The 19,889-nt window shown below is 36.5% G+C and overlaps 2 protein-coding genes across 3 annotated transcripts; one reads left to right on the forward strand and one right to left on the reverse strand.

Moving 5' to 3' along the window:
- Nucleotides 1-336: 336 nt before the first annotated feature.
- On the reverse strand, nucleotides 337-7,065 carry LOC120420612 (pancreatic lipase-related protein 2-like). Its single transcript, XM_039583689.2, has 4 exons — nucleotides 6,759-7,065; nucleotides 1,670-2,150; nucleotides 1,323-1,606; nucleotides 337-557 (listed from the first exon to the last, which is right to left on the reverse strand). Exons 1-4 carry the CDS (start codon nucleotides 6,893-6,895, stop codon nucleotides 464-466), a joined length of 996 nt encoding a protein of 331 aa, XP_039439623.1. The 5' UTR covers nucleotides 6,896-7,065; the 3' UTR covers nucleotides 337-463.
- A 7,114-nt stretch (nucleotides 7,066-14,179) lies between these two features.
- LOC120420624 (glycerate kinase) lies at nucleotides 14,180-18,335 on the forward strand. Of its 2 annotated transcripts, XM_039583699.2 has the most exons (5): nucleotides 14,180-14,317; nucleotides 14,375-15,176; nucleotides 15,513-15,737; nucleotides 17,140-17,169; nucleotides 17,971-18,335. In XM_039583699.2, exons 2-5 carry the CDS (start codon nucleotides 14,394-14,396, stop codon nucleotides 18,268-18,270), a joined length of 1,338 nt encoding a protein of 445 aa, XP_039439633.1. In that variant the 5' UTR covers nucleotides 14,180-14,317; nucleotides 14,375-14,393; the 3' UTR covers nucleotides 18,271-18,335. The 2 variants fall into 2 exon arrangements, with proteins under 2 accessions (XP_039439633.1, XP_039439631.1); XM_039583697.2 differs by lacking the exons at nucleotides 17,140-17,169; nucleotides 17,971-18,335 and having other exon boundaries at nucleotides 14,375-15,952.
- Nucleotides 18,336-19,889: the final 1,554 nt, after the last annotated feature.

Here is a 19,889-nt window from a genome sequence, read left to right on the forward strand (position 1 = left end):
CCCGTTGTTCCGCCAGACTCAACACTCGATCCAACCAAGTCTTGCCACTGTTGTCCAACCAAACCTTGATCTCCTTCGCATATGCCGTGGTCATTGAGCCGATCCTCGGTGCCTTGAGTTTCTTGCAAATCCGGCGTTGCCCGGTGTCATTAACATTGCGTTGGTCATTTCGGTTTTTGTTTTGATTGAAATCCAAACTTTTTCATTTTGTTTCTATTTCTCTCAATCTTATGACGCAGATATATCCGCTCAATGGTTTTCTTTCCAGCCCGCCGTTGGGGGTGACTGAAACTTGTGGAAATCGAATAAAGCAAGCAAAACTGTGTGCATACACTCTTGAATTGGCTAGTTCGTTTATTTTTTCAATTTATTTTTCTCTACTCGCGCTCGTGTACATCGAAGGTTGGGTGGGTCTCTTAGGTCTACAGAGGAGTTTAGGGTAAAATAGTGGGGTCTAGAGGCGTCACGGAATCGGGAACTCGTCTCGGAGGGTGAAGTTTTTGCCCTGGGCGTACGGTGGGTTCATGTTGACGTTCAGGAAGTACAGACCACGCGTTCTGAAACGGAAAGGAGACATCAACGGATGGGTTGAAAAGGTCACTCTCTAAGATGTTTGCACCAGCATCAACTTATGTAACAAAGTAAGGGTTGAATCATGCACAGTGTTAGTGTGGCAGTGTTGCCAAACGCACTGCGATAGCACTTTAATAACGTGATAACTTACACTAAGTAGGTATCGCAAGAAAACCATTAAAAACTGACCACCACAACGGTTTTGTGCAATTTTTATGGGCCTGTCGGGAGTTGAGGTGGACGTGAGAGATTGAGATTCAAGCGGTTTTGTTGTTGGCATGCAGTCTCAGTGACAACAAAACTGGCTAAAGAAACTCGGCGATTGAGGAAAAATGTGCAAAAAAAGAGACAGACAGCGAGAGAGTAATATTTTTTGAAATGTTGCAATGCAACTCGCAAAACAGGTGAGGCTGGTGCGGAGTGCGGATCTTGATGATTCGCTGAGAAGACCTAACAAATCTACGGAGAGTTGGTCTCGCGGATGCATTAAATGCGTAATTTAAAGGTATTTTCTTATTTTATAGGCTTTTTTAAAATTTATTCTTCACAGTACCACATTTGTTTGAACAAAACGAAAAAATAATCAGGATTCAAAACAAAACATGACCAGGATAGCATTCCCCTGAAGACAAGCGTTATACTGCGGTCGTAAATTTATGCACATTTTGCTCTCATCATCATCAAACTCATCTACGATTACAACCAATTAAGCGCACACAGCAACCATCACCACCATCCCCGAGACTCACGTGTTCGGCGTGTACGCGCCCATGAGGGCCAGCTGGCTGTCCTCACGAACCGGGCACAGCCCCAGCATGTACAGGTACCAGTGGGCACACCGATACCCGTAGAAGCCCACTTCCGTGGCGATCGATTCCGCGTAGTACTCCGGCGCCCGGTTGTGGTTGCACTCGCCCGTGGTCATCATCATCTGGGCGTTGCAGCCGGGCTGTTCGACGCCACCGTTGATGTAAAAGTCGGTGTGACCACTCGGATGAAGGATCCCCCGAGCGAACACGTCCGTGTGGATCACCTGGGGGTGGTAATTGAAGTCAGATTATGTCAGTCTAATGTTGTTGACATAAAACCCACTAACCTGAACAAACTCCGCGTCCGACTGGTCCAGTTTGTACTCGTTGGGTGCGGTTATGAAGAGGGGCTTGGCCGGATCTAGGCCGGTGATTCGCCGAAGCTTGCCCGCCCGCAGGTAGTTGGAGATCATGCCGGACGTTTGCCCGCCCAGGCTGAACCCCACCACGTGGATATCATCCAGCGTGAACATCTGCTGGTCGATGAGGTAATCCAGCAGCTGGGCCGTACAGTTGGCCACCGTGGGAAGATTCCGGACGGCCTGGTAGTAGCACGGTTCCTGGGCCAGCGGGTTGTAATCGGGCGAGATAATGTTGAACTCGTCGTACGCCAGGTAAGCCGGCCGGATCGAGGTGTTTGGGGCGTAATTACGGTGGCCCGTGTAGCCGTGAATTAGGACGATCAACGGGCGGTCCAGCACGAACGGAGCCCGGCTTATCGCTTCCGGGTCAAACATGCTAAGCTCAGTCGGTTCGTACTGGGTTTCTCTGTGGAAAGGTTAAAAAAAGTGTTGAACAATGATATCGCTAGCAATTATTGGTCGTTTTTTTAAGCAGGAAGAAACACTTTATTTTGGTTTATTTTTTCAAAGAACTTTATTTAGCAATGTGTAACATTATAAACGTTTGCTTTAACCAGTCTTCACAGCGCTGATGATGGGGGCAATGTTGGGAACAACCACGTTGAGGACTCCAGTAATGCCGCTAAGAATTTCAAGGAATCCGCTTGCGGCTTCAGGATCAGCTCCAGCCAGGACCAAGGCTTGTTGGAGCTTGGCACTGTCAAAAGTTGATGGAACAGCGATGGCAACGGCCAACAGGGCAGCGAGGATGAGGACAAATTTCATCTTGGTGAGCTTGTTAGGGTGCTGATCTGAACACAAGTTCTTACTGAAGATTGAGAAGCTGAGATGTGGCTTTTATAGGCAGTAACTTATAAAACGTAAAACCGTCTACTCGAATGATTTTGTTTACTTCGAGCATGTGCAATTTTTATGACGTTCATTTACAAAAAAGAATCTGTTATCATGGAACTTTTCAGATTTCAGATTGTAATTTTGATTGTTTTATTTCAACTAGGATTACTTCTTACTAAAAATACATTAAAAGATGGGTTATTTAGATAAAAAAAATACGTTACAAACTAGTTCCGTATCTGTTTAAGAATCATATCCAGAATTCAGATCTGAAACTTGGGATATTCCACAAAAAACAGACATGCTCACAGACGTCAGTAAAATTCCAGATATCCAAAATAAACGAAATCAATGGAGTAGACGATTTCACTTTTCGAGATTTATTTGTGTTTCACTTACGTTATTGCCTATAAAAACCTCATCTCAGTTTTCAAATCATCATTCAGAACTTTAGCTCAGATCAGCACCACAACCAACTTCTCAAAGATGAAATTCGTCCTCGTCCTCGCTGCCCTGTTGGCCGTTGCCGTCGCTGTCCCGTCAACTGGACTAGACAGTGCCAAGCTCCAACAAGCTCTGGTTCTGGCTGGAGCTGATCCTGAGGCCGCAAGCGGATTCCTGGAAATACTCTCTGGAATCACTGGAGTCCTGAACGTGGTTGTTCCCAACATTGCTCCCATAATCAACGCTGTTAAGACTGGATAAAGAAAACGTTTCTTTAAAATGATTATAATCAATGAAATTGATTGAACAGCAAAAGCTTGTTATTTGTTTAATTTTTTTAATTTCAGGACTCCGATGAAGTTGATTTATGATTGAGAAGTTCTACCCAAAACCGTCCCAAAACGGTGACGTACTTCCATCATTTTTTAAGAATCGGTTTGAAGTATTCCCAAAAAATCTAAAACCATTTTTAACATTTTTATGAACACATATAATTCTCGGGTGAGTTTTCAAAAAGCCGTAAGAGCCACTGCATTTTGTTGCATTTTGTAAGCACTTTCAGATGCATTTTGAATTTTGAAATTAAATTGAGTTTTGCCGAAGTTACAGTCTTTTTAAGATTTTTGACGTTTTTGAACCTTCAAACTTTTTGTCCCGATTTGCCCCACTTCCCGTTGACTTAGAGTGCTCGTATTTTGGCCAGATGCTAGTTTTATATGTACAAACAACCCCTGAAAATTTCAGGCAGATTGGTGAGGTCGATGCGAGATGTGTATGCTTTGCTCGTGGACTCGCTCTTAAGTGTCTTTTTTGACGAAGGTGATGTGCATGCTTTTGCATGCGATTTTACTATCGGATTTTTTGCTGTGCAAGTCTGTCTAATCTAAAAATCAAATTATTCGCTCCCCGAGCAGGGGTTAATAACACGGGAATACATTTTTTTGGTATTACTTGGGCAAATAACAGGGACCAAAATGTGCATTGGTTGCCCATACCAAAGTCTTGTATGTGGAAGGGCACAACAATACCAAGCCATGGTATTACACGGGTAAAATAATACCTCAAAATAAAACCATTTCAATACCAAGTTGAGGTCTTCTGGATTTTTGAACATTGCTTGAATACCAAAACTTGGTATTGCCATGGTTTTAATTTTAGGTATTCCCGCGCTCTTGGAAAATCAGATTTTGGTGTTCCTGTGTTACATGATTTTGGAATGATTTCATGATATTTTACCATCTATTACTGACACAATTTGGTCGCTGGTATTTGCAAAAGTAATACCAAAATTTGGTATTTTCATACCATTTTTAGTGCAGCAGTTGCAGTTAGTGAAAAAACGGAAATAATCTATATGCAACAGCCAAATCTACTCTCCTTAAGATTCCATGTTAGTTTTAGTGATATTCTTCACCACATCGAATGCATTTGTCATTGATGAACGGCCTGTGCTTGAAGTTCTTGAAGCTTCTGAAAAATAACACGATTGAAAAATAAGTTTTGATAAAATGAAACTGCATTGAAATTGATCAAAATTCAATAATCTGTTGATTGACTAGTTTTTCAAAGTATTCTGTTATCCCGACTTAGAGAAATTTCAATGATTTAAATAAAAAAATCTTAGCGGGTATATATAAAAAAAAAAATTAAAAGCAGCCATAACATTTTTGGGTTTCAAGTCATTTTAGCGCAAAATAAATTATTTCGTAAAAAATTATAGAAAAAAATCTCATAGTTTCAGAGGAATTTGATGAAACATTCCAATACCAAAATGTGTCATCCTGATTTAGAAAATTTTCCGCAATTTCAAGTCATTTAAAAAATGTTTAAAATCAATTTGTTTGAAATTTCCGGTTTTCACTGAAAGTATTCGCTTTGAGACATCATTTTAGCGCAAAATTAATTATTTTGTGAAAATTGGTCAAAATTATCCCATAGTTTCAGAGGAATTTGATAAAACACTTTAATATCAAAATAATACCAAAATGTGGTGTTCGACCATTGACAAATGCTGCAATTTTGCAATACTTGTGTAATCCTTAACACAAATTTTAAAGGGTCCAGGAATGCCACAATTTGGTATTGATACCAGAGAAAGGTATTATTACGCATTTCCTTTGTTATTTACCCAAGCTCGGATCTACAGCATTGCCTTGGCGTTTTTCTGGAGAATTTTAAATTAGGGGAGAAAAAAACATAACATTTGATTTATCCCAACTTAAAGTATTAAAAGTAAATGTCACGTTTATCAATTGAAAACGATTAAAATTCACACTTAAAAACTTTGTCGATAACACATTTCATATTTATTTATTTTTTTGCATTGATTTCAGAAAATCTTAGAATTTCACCGGATTTCGCGGAAATTGCAATTGTGGAATTTCACGAATTTCACGCTGTCCGCGAAATCGTGAAAATTCACTAATTCATAACTCACTATGTAGCATTAACACATGAAATTTGTTACATAGAAATTAATTTTAACAGTTCTTTGGTTGAAATTGTCCAAAGAATCCGATTGCAGTATGTTTTCCGATTTGAATTTGAGTTATCTATGAATGTTTTTTTTCTAGAGAAGTTTTGTAACTTCTTCTCTTTGAGGGAAAAAAAAAATTTAGAGGCTTAATAACAAGAATATTCGACTAACTATCATGGTTTCGCCAGTAAGAGAAAAATCGAGTAGATTTGAAAATTTTATTGGTAATGATTGTGATACAAAAAAAAATGTTATTTTTTGCTATTGAATCTATTTTGATGATTAAATCAATTAAAAAAATATTTGCTTTAACCAGACTTTATAGCAGAAGCTATAATAAAATCAAATAAAGTTTTAAAAGTGAAATCGTCAAATAATTTTATTTACTTTGAATATCTACATTTGGCTGACGTCTGTGAAAAGTAAACATATCTTCTCTCATGGAATTCCCAAACAAAATGATTTCTCTTTGAATTCCACCATTCATAGCAGATGTATTTTTTGTCAGGTAGATATACTGCTCTGATAAGAGAAATCAAGTTTGAAATGTGCATTAAAACAGACATCATTTTGATTCAAATAAGATAGTCTTAATAGCACATTTCAAAATTATTCTGAATCATTGTAGAAACCGATTTATTTTTTTTTTTCGATAGCAGGAAAGGTGTCCTTATTTTCTATCAATGCTCTTGAAAATCGGAATTTGATTGGCAAATCTCAGTAAAAAAATAGTAGTCCACAAGTTAAGAGAATTCTCTTTAAAATATTCAAAAGTTTAGATAAAATTTGAGAATTTTCTAAACTTGTGAATATTTTAAAGAGAATTCTCTTAAATTGTGGACTACTATTTTTTTACTGAGATTTGCCAATCAAATTCCGATTTTCAAGAGCATTGATAGAAAATAAGGGCACCTTTCCTGCTATCGAAAAAAAAACAGAATAATTTTCATTTATTTTATAAAATTATTCGTATATTTTATAAAATTATTACAAATGAAAAATTTTTTATGTACAGTAGTCCCATAAAACAAGCTGCTGATACAAGTCGTATCAATCTGTAACTACAACAAAGTGCACTTTTATGAATAATTCACTCACTTTATTTAAGCATTTTACGCTTTTACAAAAAGTAATTCATGTTTTTTGCCCTCCTGACCAATACGAAATTTAATTATAAAAATTGTTGTTCATTTCAGACTGAAATTTTTTCCTTCATATAAAAAATGGCATAGCTTTTAAATCTTCTTTTGCACAATATACCTGGTGTACAGCCAGAACGTTATGTTTTCGTTGGGACACTTTTTCGCCGTTTCGTAGCACTTGAAGAAATTCCAGTCGGCAACGTTGAAAGGCAGCAAAATTCCAAGCAATAATCCGGTAATCCATTGCGGTGTCATTTTCTTCTATCATATGTCACATAAAAATCACTGTTTCAATTATTTTTTTTTCTATTTGTACAAGTCACAATTTCACTCAAATTTTCATCTTCACTTTGCACTTCATTTTTCCCACCCCACACAACCTGCACGCGACGTCAGTTTTTCACAAAAACGCGATCGACCGGAGGAAATAGTTAGAACGTTCTGAAAACCACTTTCCACCACCAGTCTGTCTTATATAGTGGAGCCTTAACTTTTTTTTTATTTTTTCGCCGCACATCATGAGGAGGCAGTCCCTTTGAACAACTCCTCCCACACCCCTTTTTCCACTTTCCACCAACAAGTTAACTTTCTTATCAACAGAAAAGTTAAGGCCAAAAAAAAAACGCGTGTGCCAAAACACCCACACATGAAAGATGCGTTGTTTGTGTTTGCATGCAATCATTCATCAAAGGTGAAAAAAAAACAGAATTTTCAAACTCGTTTGGGTGTACTTGTGGTAGGTGTGAGTGTGTAGCGTCAGCTGAGCTTGTTAAATTTCGCGTATTATGGTAGTCGGCTTGTATGTAGTTCTTTTTGGAAACAGGTATTATTAGAACCGGTAGTGAAGCTTTAAAGGGAATTTCAATGAGAGAAAGGTATTGTTATGATTTAAGTTCTCAAAAAACATAAAAGGTTGGTTGTGACGCAATAGATTTCACATAAATCTAAAATGAAAGATCAAGTTTGTGTCACCCCTCTCCACCTTAGTTCAAAACAATTCGACTTACCTTTTGAAATCGACTATACTATCAAAACATCTTTTTTTTTTTGACAACACACCAAAATTTAGCATTTTAACTTTTTTCAAATTTTTATTCATCTCTTGTTTTTGTCGCGTATCATTTTCCGAAAAAAATATTAGACTTGTTCAACTCCCACTTTTATCGCCACAAAATAAATGTGGTAAAAAGTTCATTATGTAACTGTTGCGAAATGTTCATCTTTTCACAATTGGCGAAGTGACATTGATTATGGACGCCAAAATAGGCATGAAAAACGGTTGTATCACAGAAAAATAATATTCAGATTGTATTTTCGGAGTTGCAAAAAATGTTATATAAAAATCTCAATTTTACAACTTTTTGCATCGGCATCAAATTCTATAGCAAAGTTAATTTTACATAAAAAAATTTATCTCACAACTTGGTTGAGGTGAGAATCATTGAAAAAACTATTATTTTTTTGTGATTTGGAAAACATCAGATAATTTTATGAAATGTTCCATTTTTCAAAAATGGCCGGTGCTTTAAACTTTAAATGGGTAATTCTCCGCCAACTCACAAAGCAGTTACCCGACCCCTCTTCGATTTGCGTGAAACTTTGTCCTAAGGGGTAACTTTTGTCCCTGATCACGAATCCGAGGTTCGTTTTTTTTTATATCTCGTGACGGAGGGGCCCTTTCATTTTTGAACATGCAAAAAAGAGGTGTTTTCCAAAAATTTGCAGCCTGAAACGGTGATTAAATGGAAATGTAAAATTGGATAAATTGGTAAAATTACAGTCGAGTAACAGAAAATGTCAGAGTTTTTCAAACTTTGTCAGTATTTTTTGTATTGAAAACTAACTTAATCCACCTATGTGGTTGGAGCCTTCCTCACTCATTACCAACAATGGCTGTACACAAATTTCATCTATTTTTTAGATCCGGAATAAAAAAGTACACCAATATCACTTAAGGGGCCATATCTCGAGACAGGGTTGCCAGATCTTCAATGTTTTGGACTCGTTGGAAAGGTCTTTTGATAACCTAACCAACGATGGGTCGGATGATGGACCCGGACATAGTTTACATACATTTAAGTGAGATCCGGATATATGTGAAAACACGTTTTTATACATAACTTTTGAACTACTTATCGAAACTTCAATCTGTATAAAACTCGATCTATGGGACCCTAAACCAAGTCGAATGCAACAAGTTCGGGTCAAATCGGTTCAGCCAGTGCTGAGAAACATGAGCTAGTTTGTTGGTCACATACATACATACACACACACATACACACACACATACACACACACATACACACACACATACACACACACATACACACACACATACACACAGACATTTGTTCAGTTTTCGATTCTGAGTCGATATGTATACATGAAGGTGGGTCTACGACGTTTTTTTACAAAGTTCATTTTTAGAGCAGGATTATAGCCTTACCTCAGTGAGGAAGGCAAAAATACGTTTTTTCGAAATTTTGAGTACTCCATCAAATCTTGCGTCTAATTTTACATAAAAGTCCCTTTTATACTAAATTTCTATCTCATCGCCGTTTCAGGCTGCAAATTATTGAAAAAAGGTCATGTTTTGCATGTTCAAAAATGGAAGGGGTTGAACCGCCCCTCCGTCACGAGATATCAAAAAACGTACTTCAGATTAGTGATCAGGGACAAAAGTTACTCCTTAGGACAAATTTTCACGCAAATCGAAGAGGGTCAGGGCAACTTTTCCCGATTTTGTGTGAGTTGGTAGAGAATTACCCAAATATTATTTGTACAAGCCTTAGTTGCATTAGAGAATGGGAGGCTGTATGAGTAAGACTTTGAAAACTTTCATTGTCCTGTTTGTATTTCTTTATTCCGGAAAAAAATATTTTCGAAATTTTCACTCTGAAAAAAATAATAGTTGAAACCAAACAATAAGTGCAGTTTTTTTTTTAATTTATGTAAAGTACTTTTCGATTACAAATTAATTGTTATCAACAACATATTTTGGTGGAATTTCAATTCTTTTCTCAATAATCACGATTTAAAAAGATAAGTTAGCGTCATAATTCTTGGCTGTGCTTTTCTTTAGCTCAAAAGTTGCGGGTACTTGTCCTAAAATTATAAAATGTGAAAAAACGGATTTTGGGAAATGAATTATAAATTGAGAAAATGTTTGAAAAAGTTAGTTTGAAAATCGCAAAAAATCCAGTACCGTATTTCTTATTGTGTTCATCAATATTTACACTTTTCAGTACATCAAATTGATCAGAATATTCCCTTTAAAAGATACAGATTTTGTATGGACAGCTGCCAAACTTGTATGAATACTTGCATGGGCGACCCAAGGCAAAATGGTCCCTCACAAAGTCTTAAAAAATGAGCTTGAGACAAATATGTTATAATGAACAATACACTACTAAGGAAAAACCTGCAGAATGCAGTAAATTGAATAAATGACTGTCTATTAACATTTCATGGATACTTTTTTCAGGAAATGTTTGTTTTGAATATGTATTTTTAAGAGTATTAACTAGCAAACTGATTCAGATGATTTAAAAAAATGTGTTACAATATCTATACTTGTTACTTTTTGTTAGTAAGCTTTAAGTTATTTTTTATTTTTGTTCAATGGGTCGACTTTTGAATGTAGCCTTGTCAAGTGAATTACTCCCGGGGCTGGATGTGCTTTAATTGCATTTTTATGCAAATAAGGCGCCTCGCCGGCTCTACTAACATGCCACATACTGGCGCGATAATTTGTCAAACTGTTAAACCGAAATGACAAATTGGCCCAAACGCGCTGTCAGGTATTGGGAAGTAACTTCACAAGACTTGATCTCCGCGATGTGTTGTTGTTTTACATCGAATGTGATCGCCGCTGCCGATAATTACCGTTATGGGACCAAATTGGCCCTTATCTTGTTTGGCACTACACAACATGTCTCACAAGTTTGCGCGCGAGATCCGGGCTTTTTGAACTTGACTCTGCTGCAACGTCAACGGCGCCCGACATAGTTGTCGGAATCCATCACGAGATCGCGGTGGATCGATCGAGAAATTTCAAACTGCCGATGGAACTGGTGGAAAGTAATTACAGGAAGGAAGCATCGGCACACGTCGGGTTCCGGGCTACCTGATTAACTCATTTTGTAATTAAGACTTATCGGAAGTTGGAAACCTCGTTTGGCAAAAGTTTCGAGCTTTATCAAGGGGCATAAAATTGAATAAGTATGACGATTTGTTACACTTTGTAGTGGCTTGGGTTTATCACCTGCGCACGCACACCGTTTAGTAGAATGTCACTCGCTAAATTGGGAGTTTAATTGTGTGTCATAACATGGTTTAATTGGTTGTTTGAAATTTCCGCCGTTACATTGAATGTAATAAAGAAGTAAGAAATAGGTTTATTAAACATTCAGAAAAGATAGAAGTAATTATGTTAATAGCATTAGACAAGTAGTCATTAGTTTTATTTGTACACCAGTATCTCATGGTTCAAATTATTTTTTATATAAAATATACTCCTTTTTTTAATTTAAAGGTAAAATAGCATACTTGTTCCTTAGATGTTTTTATTTGATCTGATAATGTTTAAAATAATTCTTATTAAATCTTCCCCGTTCAAACCAATAACATTACCAATGATGTGAAATTCCAAAACAAAGTAATAAAAAAACGCTTTTTTAAGTTAATCAACTTTATTGATTATAATCATTCAAAAAAAAACATTTGCATTAACCAGACTTCACAGCGCTGATGATGGGAGCGATTTGAGGAACCACCACGTTAAGGACTCCGGTGATGCCACTGAGGATTTCCAGGAATCCACTTGCGGCCTCAGGATCAGCTCCAGCCAGAACCAGAGCTTGTTGGAGCTTGGCACCGTCCAATGATGACGGGACAGCGAAGGCAACGGCCAACAGGGCAGCGAGGACGAGGACGAATTTCATCTTGGAGAAGTTGGTTGTGGTGCTGATCTGAACTCAAGTTCTGACTGAAGATTTGGAAAAAGAGCTGAGGTTTTTATAGGCAGAAGCTTGAGAAAAATCAAATAAAGTTTGAAAAGTGAAATCGTCGAAAGATTTTATTTACTTTGAACATCTGCATTTGACTGACGTCTGTGAACAATAAATATAACTTCTTTTTTGGAATTTCCGAGGCTTCAGATGGTAATTCCTATTATTTTAAATTTAACACAGCTTTTTAATTGTTCTTGTGAAGTTTAAAATTAAGGATATTTTCGATTTGAGATTTCCAAATTAAAAACTAAATAGAGGATACGATTTAAATCTTAGACTTAACATAATTGACCTTTTTTTTGCTAATTAGTTATATGAGTTTAAATGTCATTGAGATTTAAAAATAGAAATAGAATTAAAGTTCTTTAAAATTAACTGAAATAAATGTAGCATCATGTTTTTGTAGAAGTGCAAGCATAAGAAAAACTGCTTTTTAATGTGTATTTTTGCAAATCGCCTTTTCTGTATAAAATTTTGAACAAAATTTAACAATACTGGCGTATAAAATATTACTTTAGAAAATTCAAAGGTTCACAATGCAATTAGGCAGGTAAAAATTTTGTTCAAATTTTGTCACCTTCAATCAATATTGGCCCGAAAAATCAGGGGGCAGAGATTTTTTTTTTCAAACTACTTCAAAATTTCAATGATAATTTAAGTGCAATTAGCTGAAATTGACTTAAAATGCATTCCCCTGCGTTTAAAATCAGTTTAGCATGTTTGGATTGTTTTAACATCCTTTGAATTTTTGAAAATTTTCAAATTTTTTTTGGCCCGAAATCAGGGGACAAAAAAATATTTTTTCAAAAAACTTCAAAATTTCAATGGAAATTTAAGTGCAATCAGCTGTTTAACTGTTTAATTGTTCTATAAGAGACATGTTGTGTAGTGCCTCTAATTCTAAAGTGATTTAGATTTTTTAAATCGGCCATATTGAGAAATCCATTTCATATGCTAACAAAATAATAATGCCTCTTTTTATTTTTTTTAAATTGAGGTCGCAGGATGTTCAAAAGGGCCAAACATTCAATATTACGCCTTTTTGAAATGTTAGTCTTGATTTAAAAAAATATTTTTTCCGGAAAGATCGGAAAATTTCACGAATGTTTCATATTTTAACATTGAAAATCGGACAATTAGTTGCTGAGATATCAACGTTAGAAAATGGTGGGTTGTTTGGGTGAGACTTAGAAAACTGGAGTTTTTTTTTTTTTGAAAAGGTCCAATAAACCAAATTTCCAGTTTTTGCTTTTTGAGTGTTTTTGAAACCACCTTGAGTCAGGGGTATTAAAAAACACCCAACAAGCAAAATCTGAAAAAAAATAGTTTATTGGATCTTTAAAAAAAAACTCCAGAAAACATCAATTTTCCTGCTTTTTAAACCTTTGCATGGCAATATCTCAGCAACTAAAGGTCGTATCAACAAAGTTCAAAAAAGCAAAATATAGAGCATTTTCTCAGCTTTTCAAAAATATTTTTTTCAAAAGTGGGCAAACATGTGCACTAATTTAAAAAAATTGGAAAACTGCGACTATTTTTTTTAAAAAAATCCATATATGGCTATATCTTGAAAACGGTGAACTTTATGAAAATTTCACTGGGGTACTTTTTGATTGCAAATTTGATTTTACATCGAAAAATGAAGTTGAAAAATTTTTGCGACCAATATTTCGATTTTTTGAAAAAAATATTGTTGATTTGAAAATTTATAACTCGGTCAAAGATTTTTTGCACAACCTGGAAATTTCTGAAAAGTTGGCATTTTATGTCCTCTAAAACATATCAAAAAATAAAAAAAAATAAAAATAGTGTTTTTTTTGCAAATCAAGTTTTAGTGACAAAAAGTAAAATTAAAAATCACCAATTTTTTTATCGTGTATCTTTTTTTTCAGTGTAGTCCATATCCATACCTACAACTTTGCCGAAGACACCAAATCGATCAAAAAATTCCTTCAAAAGATACAGATTTTTGAATTTTCATACATTATTTTTGTATGGACAGCTGCCAAATTTGTATGGAAAATTATATGGACAAACTAATGATGCAAAATGGTTTCTTTGGGCATACCGAAGGCACCAAAAAAGTTTCAGCCGGATTAAAAAATACAAAAAAAAATCGAATGACCGAAATCTCAGAGAATTGCTCATCTACCTTTTCTTAATCTTCACCAAAATCAAATGAAAACCAAATGGCCAAATTAGGAATTTTATTTAGGTGCTGCGACCAAAATATTACCGAGGATCAAATCATAGCTTTACAGCTATCTCAATTCTCCCAAACTTTCCTGATTTCTCAAAGTTAAAAGGTAACCATCATACTTGTTTGCCTCAACGAAGCTTAATAGGCAAAAATACTTGCATGCATTCCCAACAGAGGGCCACCAAATTGCTGTCTCTATCCGACACCACCAGATGGTGGTAGTGTGGAAAAGCGAACTTGAAAACTTTTCTCTCGCTCTCTTTGCTGCGATGTTTCAGCAGTTTGTAGAGCTTTTCGAAGCAATATTCGTAGCATTTGCTGCATGGGCTCTCGGCTCCATGACAGTTTATTCCAAACATTGATTAGTTCGAATCGTGAATTGATGTTGATTTGTTAATTTATATTTTAACGAGTTTATTGTTTAAGAATGATCGTACTTAAGGAGTAATTATATTTTGCATTCATGTAAGTAAGGAGTTAAATTGTTTTATGTTCACAACATTAACCAAAGTATTATTATAGAGCTCATCAAATTTATCCAATGCTATCGCTGCTTCGAACGAGTTCAAATTTAAAAACAGTTGGATATCAATTTAGACACGTGACGATGGACAGTTCAATATCCCAACTAAAACACCTCTTCGCGGGTGCCGTCGACGCCGTCAAACCTGGTGCCATGTTCGAGCGCTACCTCGGAGATGAGTCCGTCCTGCGACAGCTACAGAATGCGGATAAAAACTACCACTTGGTAGGGTTTGGCAAGGCAGTTCTCGGAATGGCCGTCCAAATGGAGCGGATTCTCGGAGATCGGTTGACCAGTGGATGCATTAGCATACCGGTTGGGACCTTGGAACGATTCCGAGGGGAGCAAGACTTCCAGCTGAGTAGAGCTAGTAAGATTCAGGTCTTGGAGTGTGCTGCAAACAATCTACCCGATGAAGCTGCTGTTCAAGCTGCTCGAAAAATACAATCTGTTACCGCTAGCATGACTGCTCGTGACGTCCTTTGCGTGCTCGTTTCCGGTGGAGGATCAGCTTTGCTTCCACTTCCAAAATCACCCATAAATCTGACTGAAAAGTTGACCATCATCAAGCAGCTTGCTTCGGCAGGAGCCTCAATCGACGAGCTTAACGTTGTCCGGATTCAGTTGTCCGATGTCAAGGGAGGAAAGTTGGCCTCTTCAGCGAGCAAATCAAATAAAGTGTTGAGTTTCATCATTTCCGACATTATTGGGGATCCACTTGAGCTAATTGCTAGTGGTCCAACAGTGCAGAGTGACTTCAGTAATGAAGATGCACTGAACATTTTGAAGAAGTACAATCTAGTTGATAAACTACCTAAATCTGTTGAAAAAGTGCTGACAAGAAGAGAACCTGATCAGAGAGTAGACGTCCAAGGTGAAATTCACCTCATTGGGACGAACAAACTTGCAATCGAAAGCGTTACAAGCAAAGCCACTGAAAGTGACCTTCTAGCAATACCAATGTCAACCAGCGTGCAAGGCAATGTCGCAGAACTAAGTCAAGCATACTTCGAGTTAGCTTCAGCCATCGTCAAGTTCAGGCAACAAACCCTCACCGAATCTGAGTTCATCGAGCAAATCAGCGAGAATTTCAAAACGTTAAATTTTGATCACTCCAAAATCCCTTCTTTTATCGAGGCCCTTGTCAAAAACCCAGATCGAGATATCCTACTCGTCTCGGGAGGGGAACCAACCGTGATTGTGAAAGGAACAGGTCTTGGTGGAAGGAATCAGGAGCTGGCGTTGAGATTCAGTGTGCAGTGTTTCCAGCAAGAGCTGCTCAAGGGGGTGCTACTACTGAGTGCCGGAACAGATGGAATCGACGGTCCGACGGATGCAGCGGGTGCAATTGGAGGAACTGAAGTTGTGGAGCGGTTTCAGATGTTGGATTGTGAACAGCCTGTGGAGGAGTTTATAAGCAACAATGATTCTTATAGTTTTTATAGGCAGGTTGATAAGGGTAGATTTCACGTTGTCACTGGACACACTGGAACGAATGTGATGGACATACAGATGTTACTTATTCCAAAAATTATATTGTGATAGAAAAATAAAATGCTGTGTTGTTTATTATTGACGATTGAAAGACTTATTTTGTAAGAAACTGGAATCTTGTAAATCTTGTTGTCTGATACGAATAAACACAGGATTCTGTTGAACATTCATTTATTGATCATGCCATGTCCAGATCTCAGGCTGGTTCCAAAATTTCAATCAACTTAAGAGAAAGATACGGGGAATTGATAACACTGACCTACAAAAACTGACAGAAAAGACGTGCAATTTGAATTTTTCAAAAATAGCTTACCTGGACCGAATGGTTTTTCCCCAAAGTTAGACGCTGTTGCATACAACCCAAACATTGCATAAAATATGTAGGAGAAGACAATCAATCATTACATTTTGACCAAAATAGGGTCGCAGACATCAAATTTGACGTTGAAGTAAGAAAAAAAATGCGAAAAAAACATTGTTTTTTATCCAAAGTCCCATACAAACCATCGGATAATCGAGTCTAGACTGTATAGCTAAAATAAAGAATAAATAACATAAACAATTTTAGATCTAAGCGTAAGCGTTTTCAAAGTTTATATTGCTTGGTAGGCCAAAAAAACCTTGCCAAGGTTTCAACATTTTTTTTGTCAATAACAATTTTGCGGAACCGTACATCGAAATTTCACAATATTTCAAAATATTTTTCAGTTGATTACACGTCTTATTTTATTGAAATTTTGAAGTTTTTTGAACATACATATGCCCTTTAATTTTTCGAGCTAATGTTTTTTTTTAAATCAAAGCAATTTTTGTAGTCCCCAAATGTGTATGTAGCTATGGATGTATGTTATTGAAATTATTGAAGATTAATGTGTGAAAAATTAGACAATTTCTTCTTATTCAAATTTATTTAATGGCCAAAATTTACGAAATAATCATCTATTTTTCTTTTAGATCATTTAATCATTTATTTTTCTTTTGGAAAAATATGAAAACTGTACCAAAACATTTAATAACTTTAAAAAAACCCATCCATACATTTCACCTTGATCCCCCTTCATCGGTGGGAATCCCCCTTGAACGGCAACATTCCTCATCTCTCGTCTAATTTTACAGTCCCTAATCAAATTAACGGACATTAGCGATCGATCGTTTAACGTTCATCATCCGCTCTTCTTCGGTTGGATGCACCTCTCGGCTTTGTCTAAGATAGACACCGAACCATCAAGAAGTCAAAAAATAAACTCATTGAACTTCTTTGTCTTTCCAGCGTCCCGATGAGCTGGTGGTGGTGGAGGTCGTAAAATTTTTATTTATCACCCTCGTCGATCGCGAGAGCTCGAATTCGAAAAGTCAAAGAATGAAGCGATATGATCGTCGATAAAAATCATCAAGCGCACACGCGATGCCTAGCTAGCGATAAGAAGAGCCATTCACATCTCGGTCGATACCAGGTGGGACTGATCGTTGAACATCTTTCAATGGGTAAGTCCACAGCACTTTAAAGAGTTGTACATCGCAGGGATGTTTTGAGGGATAGTTTGTTTTGAACATAATATTCTCCTGTAACATTTTTCTGCGCACTTTGATTTTTGTTTGTTTTTTTTTTTACCGAGCCACGTAGCCTAGTGGACCTTATCACGACACCTTAGGAAAGGCGACTTATGCAATGTTAACACGCGGCCCCAATACTCTTCATTGGTCATGGACAAAATTACTTTTCTTATGTTTTTTTTTGCATGCAGGATCAACATTTTTAGAATGTTGAAAGTAGTTTAGATCATTCCAGAACATTTTTGCGTGAATAATTGCGACTTAAAAGTTTCAACGAAAAGCTGAAAAATATTTAAACAGATTTCCAAGCTTAACAAATAAGTTGAATTGTTGCAATAAAAATAAAAAGTATTTGAATTCTAGAAGAATATGTTGAATCAGATGGTCGAAATTAATATAAAAAAGTTAAAACATTTTATTTGTTAGCTACAGACGTCAGCAAAACACAGATTTCGAAAGTAAACACGATGTGGTAGGCTTCTTCAAACACGTTTCATCTATATGTAGTGAACAAATTTCTCTATTTAAACCACGTTCCACACCCCAGATCTACAGTCAGAACTTGAGTTCAGATCAGTACCCAAATCAGCTCTTCAAGATGAAATTCGTCCTCATCCTCGCTGCCCTGGTGGCCGTTGCCTTCGCTGCCCCCTCGGAATCCACCGGAACATTGGACGCGAAGAAACTCCAAGAGGCCCTGATCATCGCTGGAATGAACCCCGAGGAGGCTCATGGATTTATGGACTTCATCCGAGGTGCTGGACGCGTTATCCGTGACAAGGTTCTCCCAGCGGCAACCAAAATTCTGCCGATCGCTACCCAGATTGCCGGTGCTTTTGGAAAGTAACGGCTTTATTTAAACCATTTATTTTAATCGTGAAACATGGGCCTGATTAATATAAAATAATATGCAATCATAAAATATTCGAATTCTTTTTTGAAGTACGGAGTCGAGAAAAAGTTCTCACATTTTTTTCTTTAGGATATTGCAAAACTCGAGAGAATAATATCACCAACCATAAAAACAAATGTGTCTCTCGACCATCTCAAGATAATTCTGAATCTTCAGGACAAAGGGTAGTCCAGTTTTATTTTTTCGTATCTTGACTTAAACAAAGAAGGAAACCAGATTCAAGACTTTTCGAATATTAGATCACTTTTGAAAAATGACAAAACATTCTTATGTTCATCCGAAAAACACATAAATAAGCAAATCTAACATGGGACATCTATAAAGTTGTGAGCAGTTTCAACCAGTAATAAAATCAGCTTAAAATCTAATTTTTCACTTGTCAACTCTTCTCAACGCAGCAAGGAAGACATGCGAAAAACACAATAATATAAATGAATATAGTATACATTAGGGTGACAAGAACAAAAAAATAAATTTTGAAAAAATAAACTCGAGAGATACCCCCTGGCTCAATTCTTAAGGCAATAATTAGTAACTGTGCTAATTTTGAGCCGAATCGGTTAAGGTTTAAGGGTTGCTTTTTAGCGATGAAGTTTATATGGGGAAAATCGCGAAAATGTATGGAGAAAAACATTGCTTCTGGATTTTGACAGCAGGATTCTTCTAGGAAATTCATTTTCCTACAACTTTGTCGAAGGGTGCAAGAAGATCCGAGTTGATCCTGATGAGTTATTAGCAACGCGATGAAAATAAAGCGGCTTGTATACTTGAAAATATATAATAGAAAGTATATAAGAAAAAACTTAAAAAAAAATCACCGAAAATCAGGATCAACTCGGAACGTTTTGCAACCTTCGGCAAAATTGTAGGAAATTAAATTTCCCACAAAAATCTCACACTTGGACAATTTTGGGCAAGATCCGTGACACCTGGCAGAAAAATACTGGAACGATGTTTTTCTGCATACATTTTTTCGACTTTTCCCATTTAAACTTCAAAGATTGAAATCGAATCTTAAACGTTTACCGAATTGGCTCAACATTGGCACAGAAACTTATTTTTGCCTAAAAAATTGAGTAAGGGGATATCCCTGAAGTCGTTTTTTTTACTGTCACCCTATTACATTCCTCCTGAATATTTTTAACATTCCAACGCCCAAGGCTCCAAAAAAGTTGGAACGGTAATTTCAACTCAATGGTTCTCGGGCATAACTCAACCAATCAAGATGATTCTGTTAGGATGTCTAGATGATTCTAGAACTTTGCAGAACTTAATTTGATCAAATATGTAATTTTTGCGATCAAAAACATCTTTCCAACTTTTTTTTCGCGTGTAAAAAAAATCGCCAAAAATTCCGCGGAGGCTGTCGTTTGAAAAAAGTTGGAACGATGTTTTCGGTCGCAGAAATTACAGATTTGATCAAATAGAGTTCTGCAAAATTTTAGAATCATCTAGACATTCTTACAAATCACTGGAAACATGATTCGTCCCGATTGGTTGAGTTATGCGAGAGAACCAACGAGTTGAAGTTACCGTTCCACCTTTTTTGGGAC

Source organism: Culex pipiens, chromosome 2 (assembly GCF_016801865.2).
Source record: "Culex pipiens pallens isolate TS chromosome 2, TS_CPP_V2, whole genome shotgun sequence".
Taxonomy (NCBI): domain Eukaryota; kingdom Metazoa; phylum Arthropoda; class Insecta; order Diptera; family Culicidae; genus Culex; species Culex pipiens.

Bases quoted from the DNA above. Each gene is read 5' to 3' on its own strand.
- LOC120420624 (XM_039583697.2), top strand. From the start codon at position 14,394: ATGCTATCGCTGCTTCGAACGAGTTCAAATTTAAAAACAGTTGGATAT.
- LOC120420612 (XM_039583689.2), bottom strand. From the start codon at position 6,895: ATGACACCGCAATGGATTACCGGATTATTGCTTGGAATTTTGCTGCCT. The intron at 2,151-6,758 runs GTATATTGTGCA...ACCTTTCCACAG, and splicing joins ACGTTCTGGCTGTACACCAG to AGAAACCCAGTACGAACCGA. The intron at 558-1,322 runs GTGAGTCTCGGG...TTTCCGTTTCAG, and splicing joins GGCGCGTACACGCCGAACAC to AACGCGTGGTCTGTACTTCC.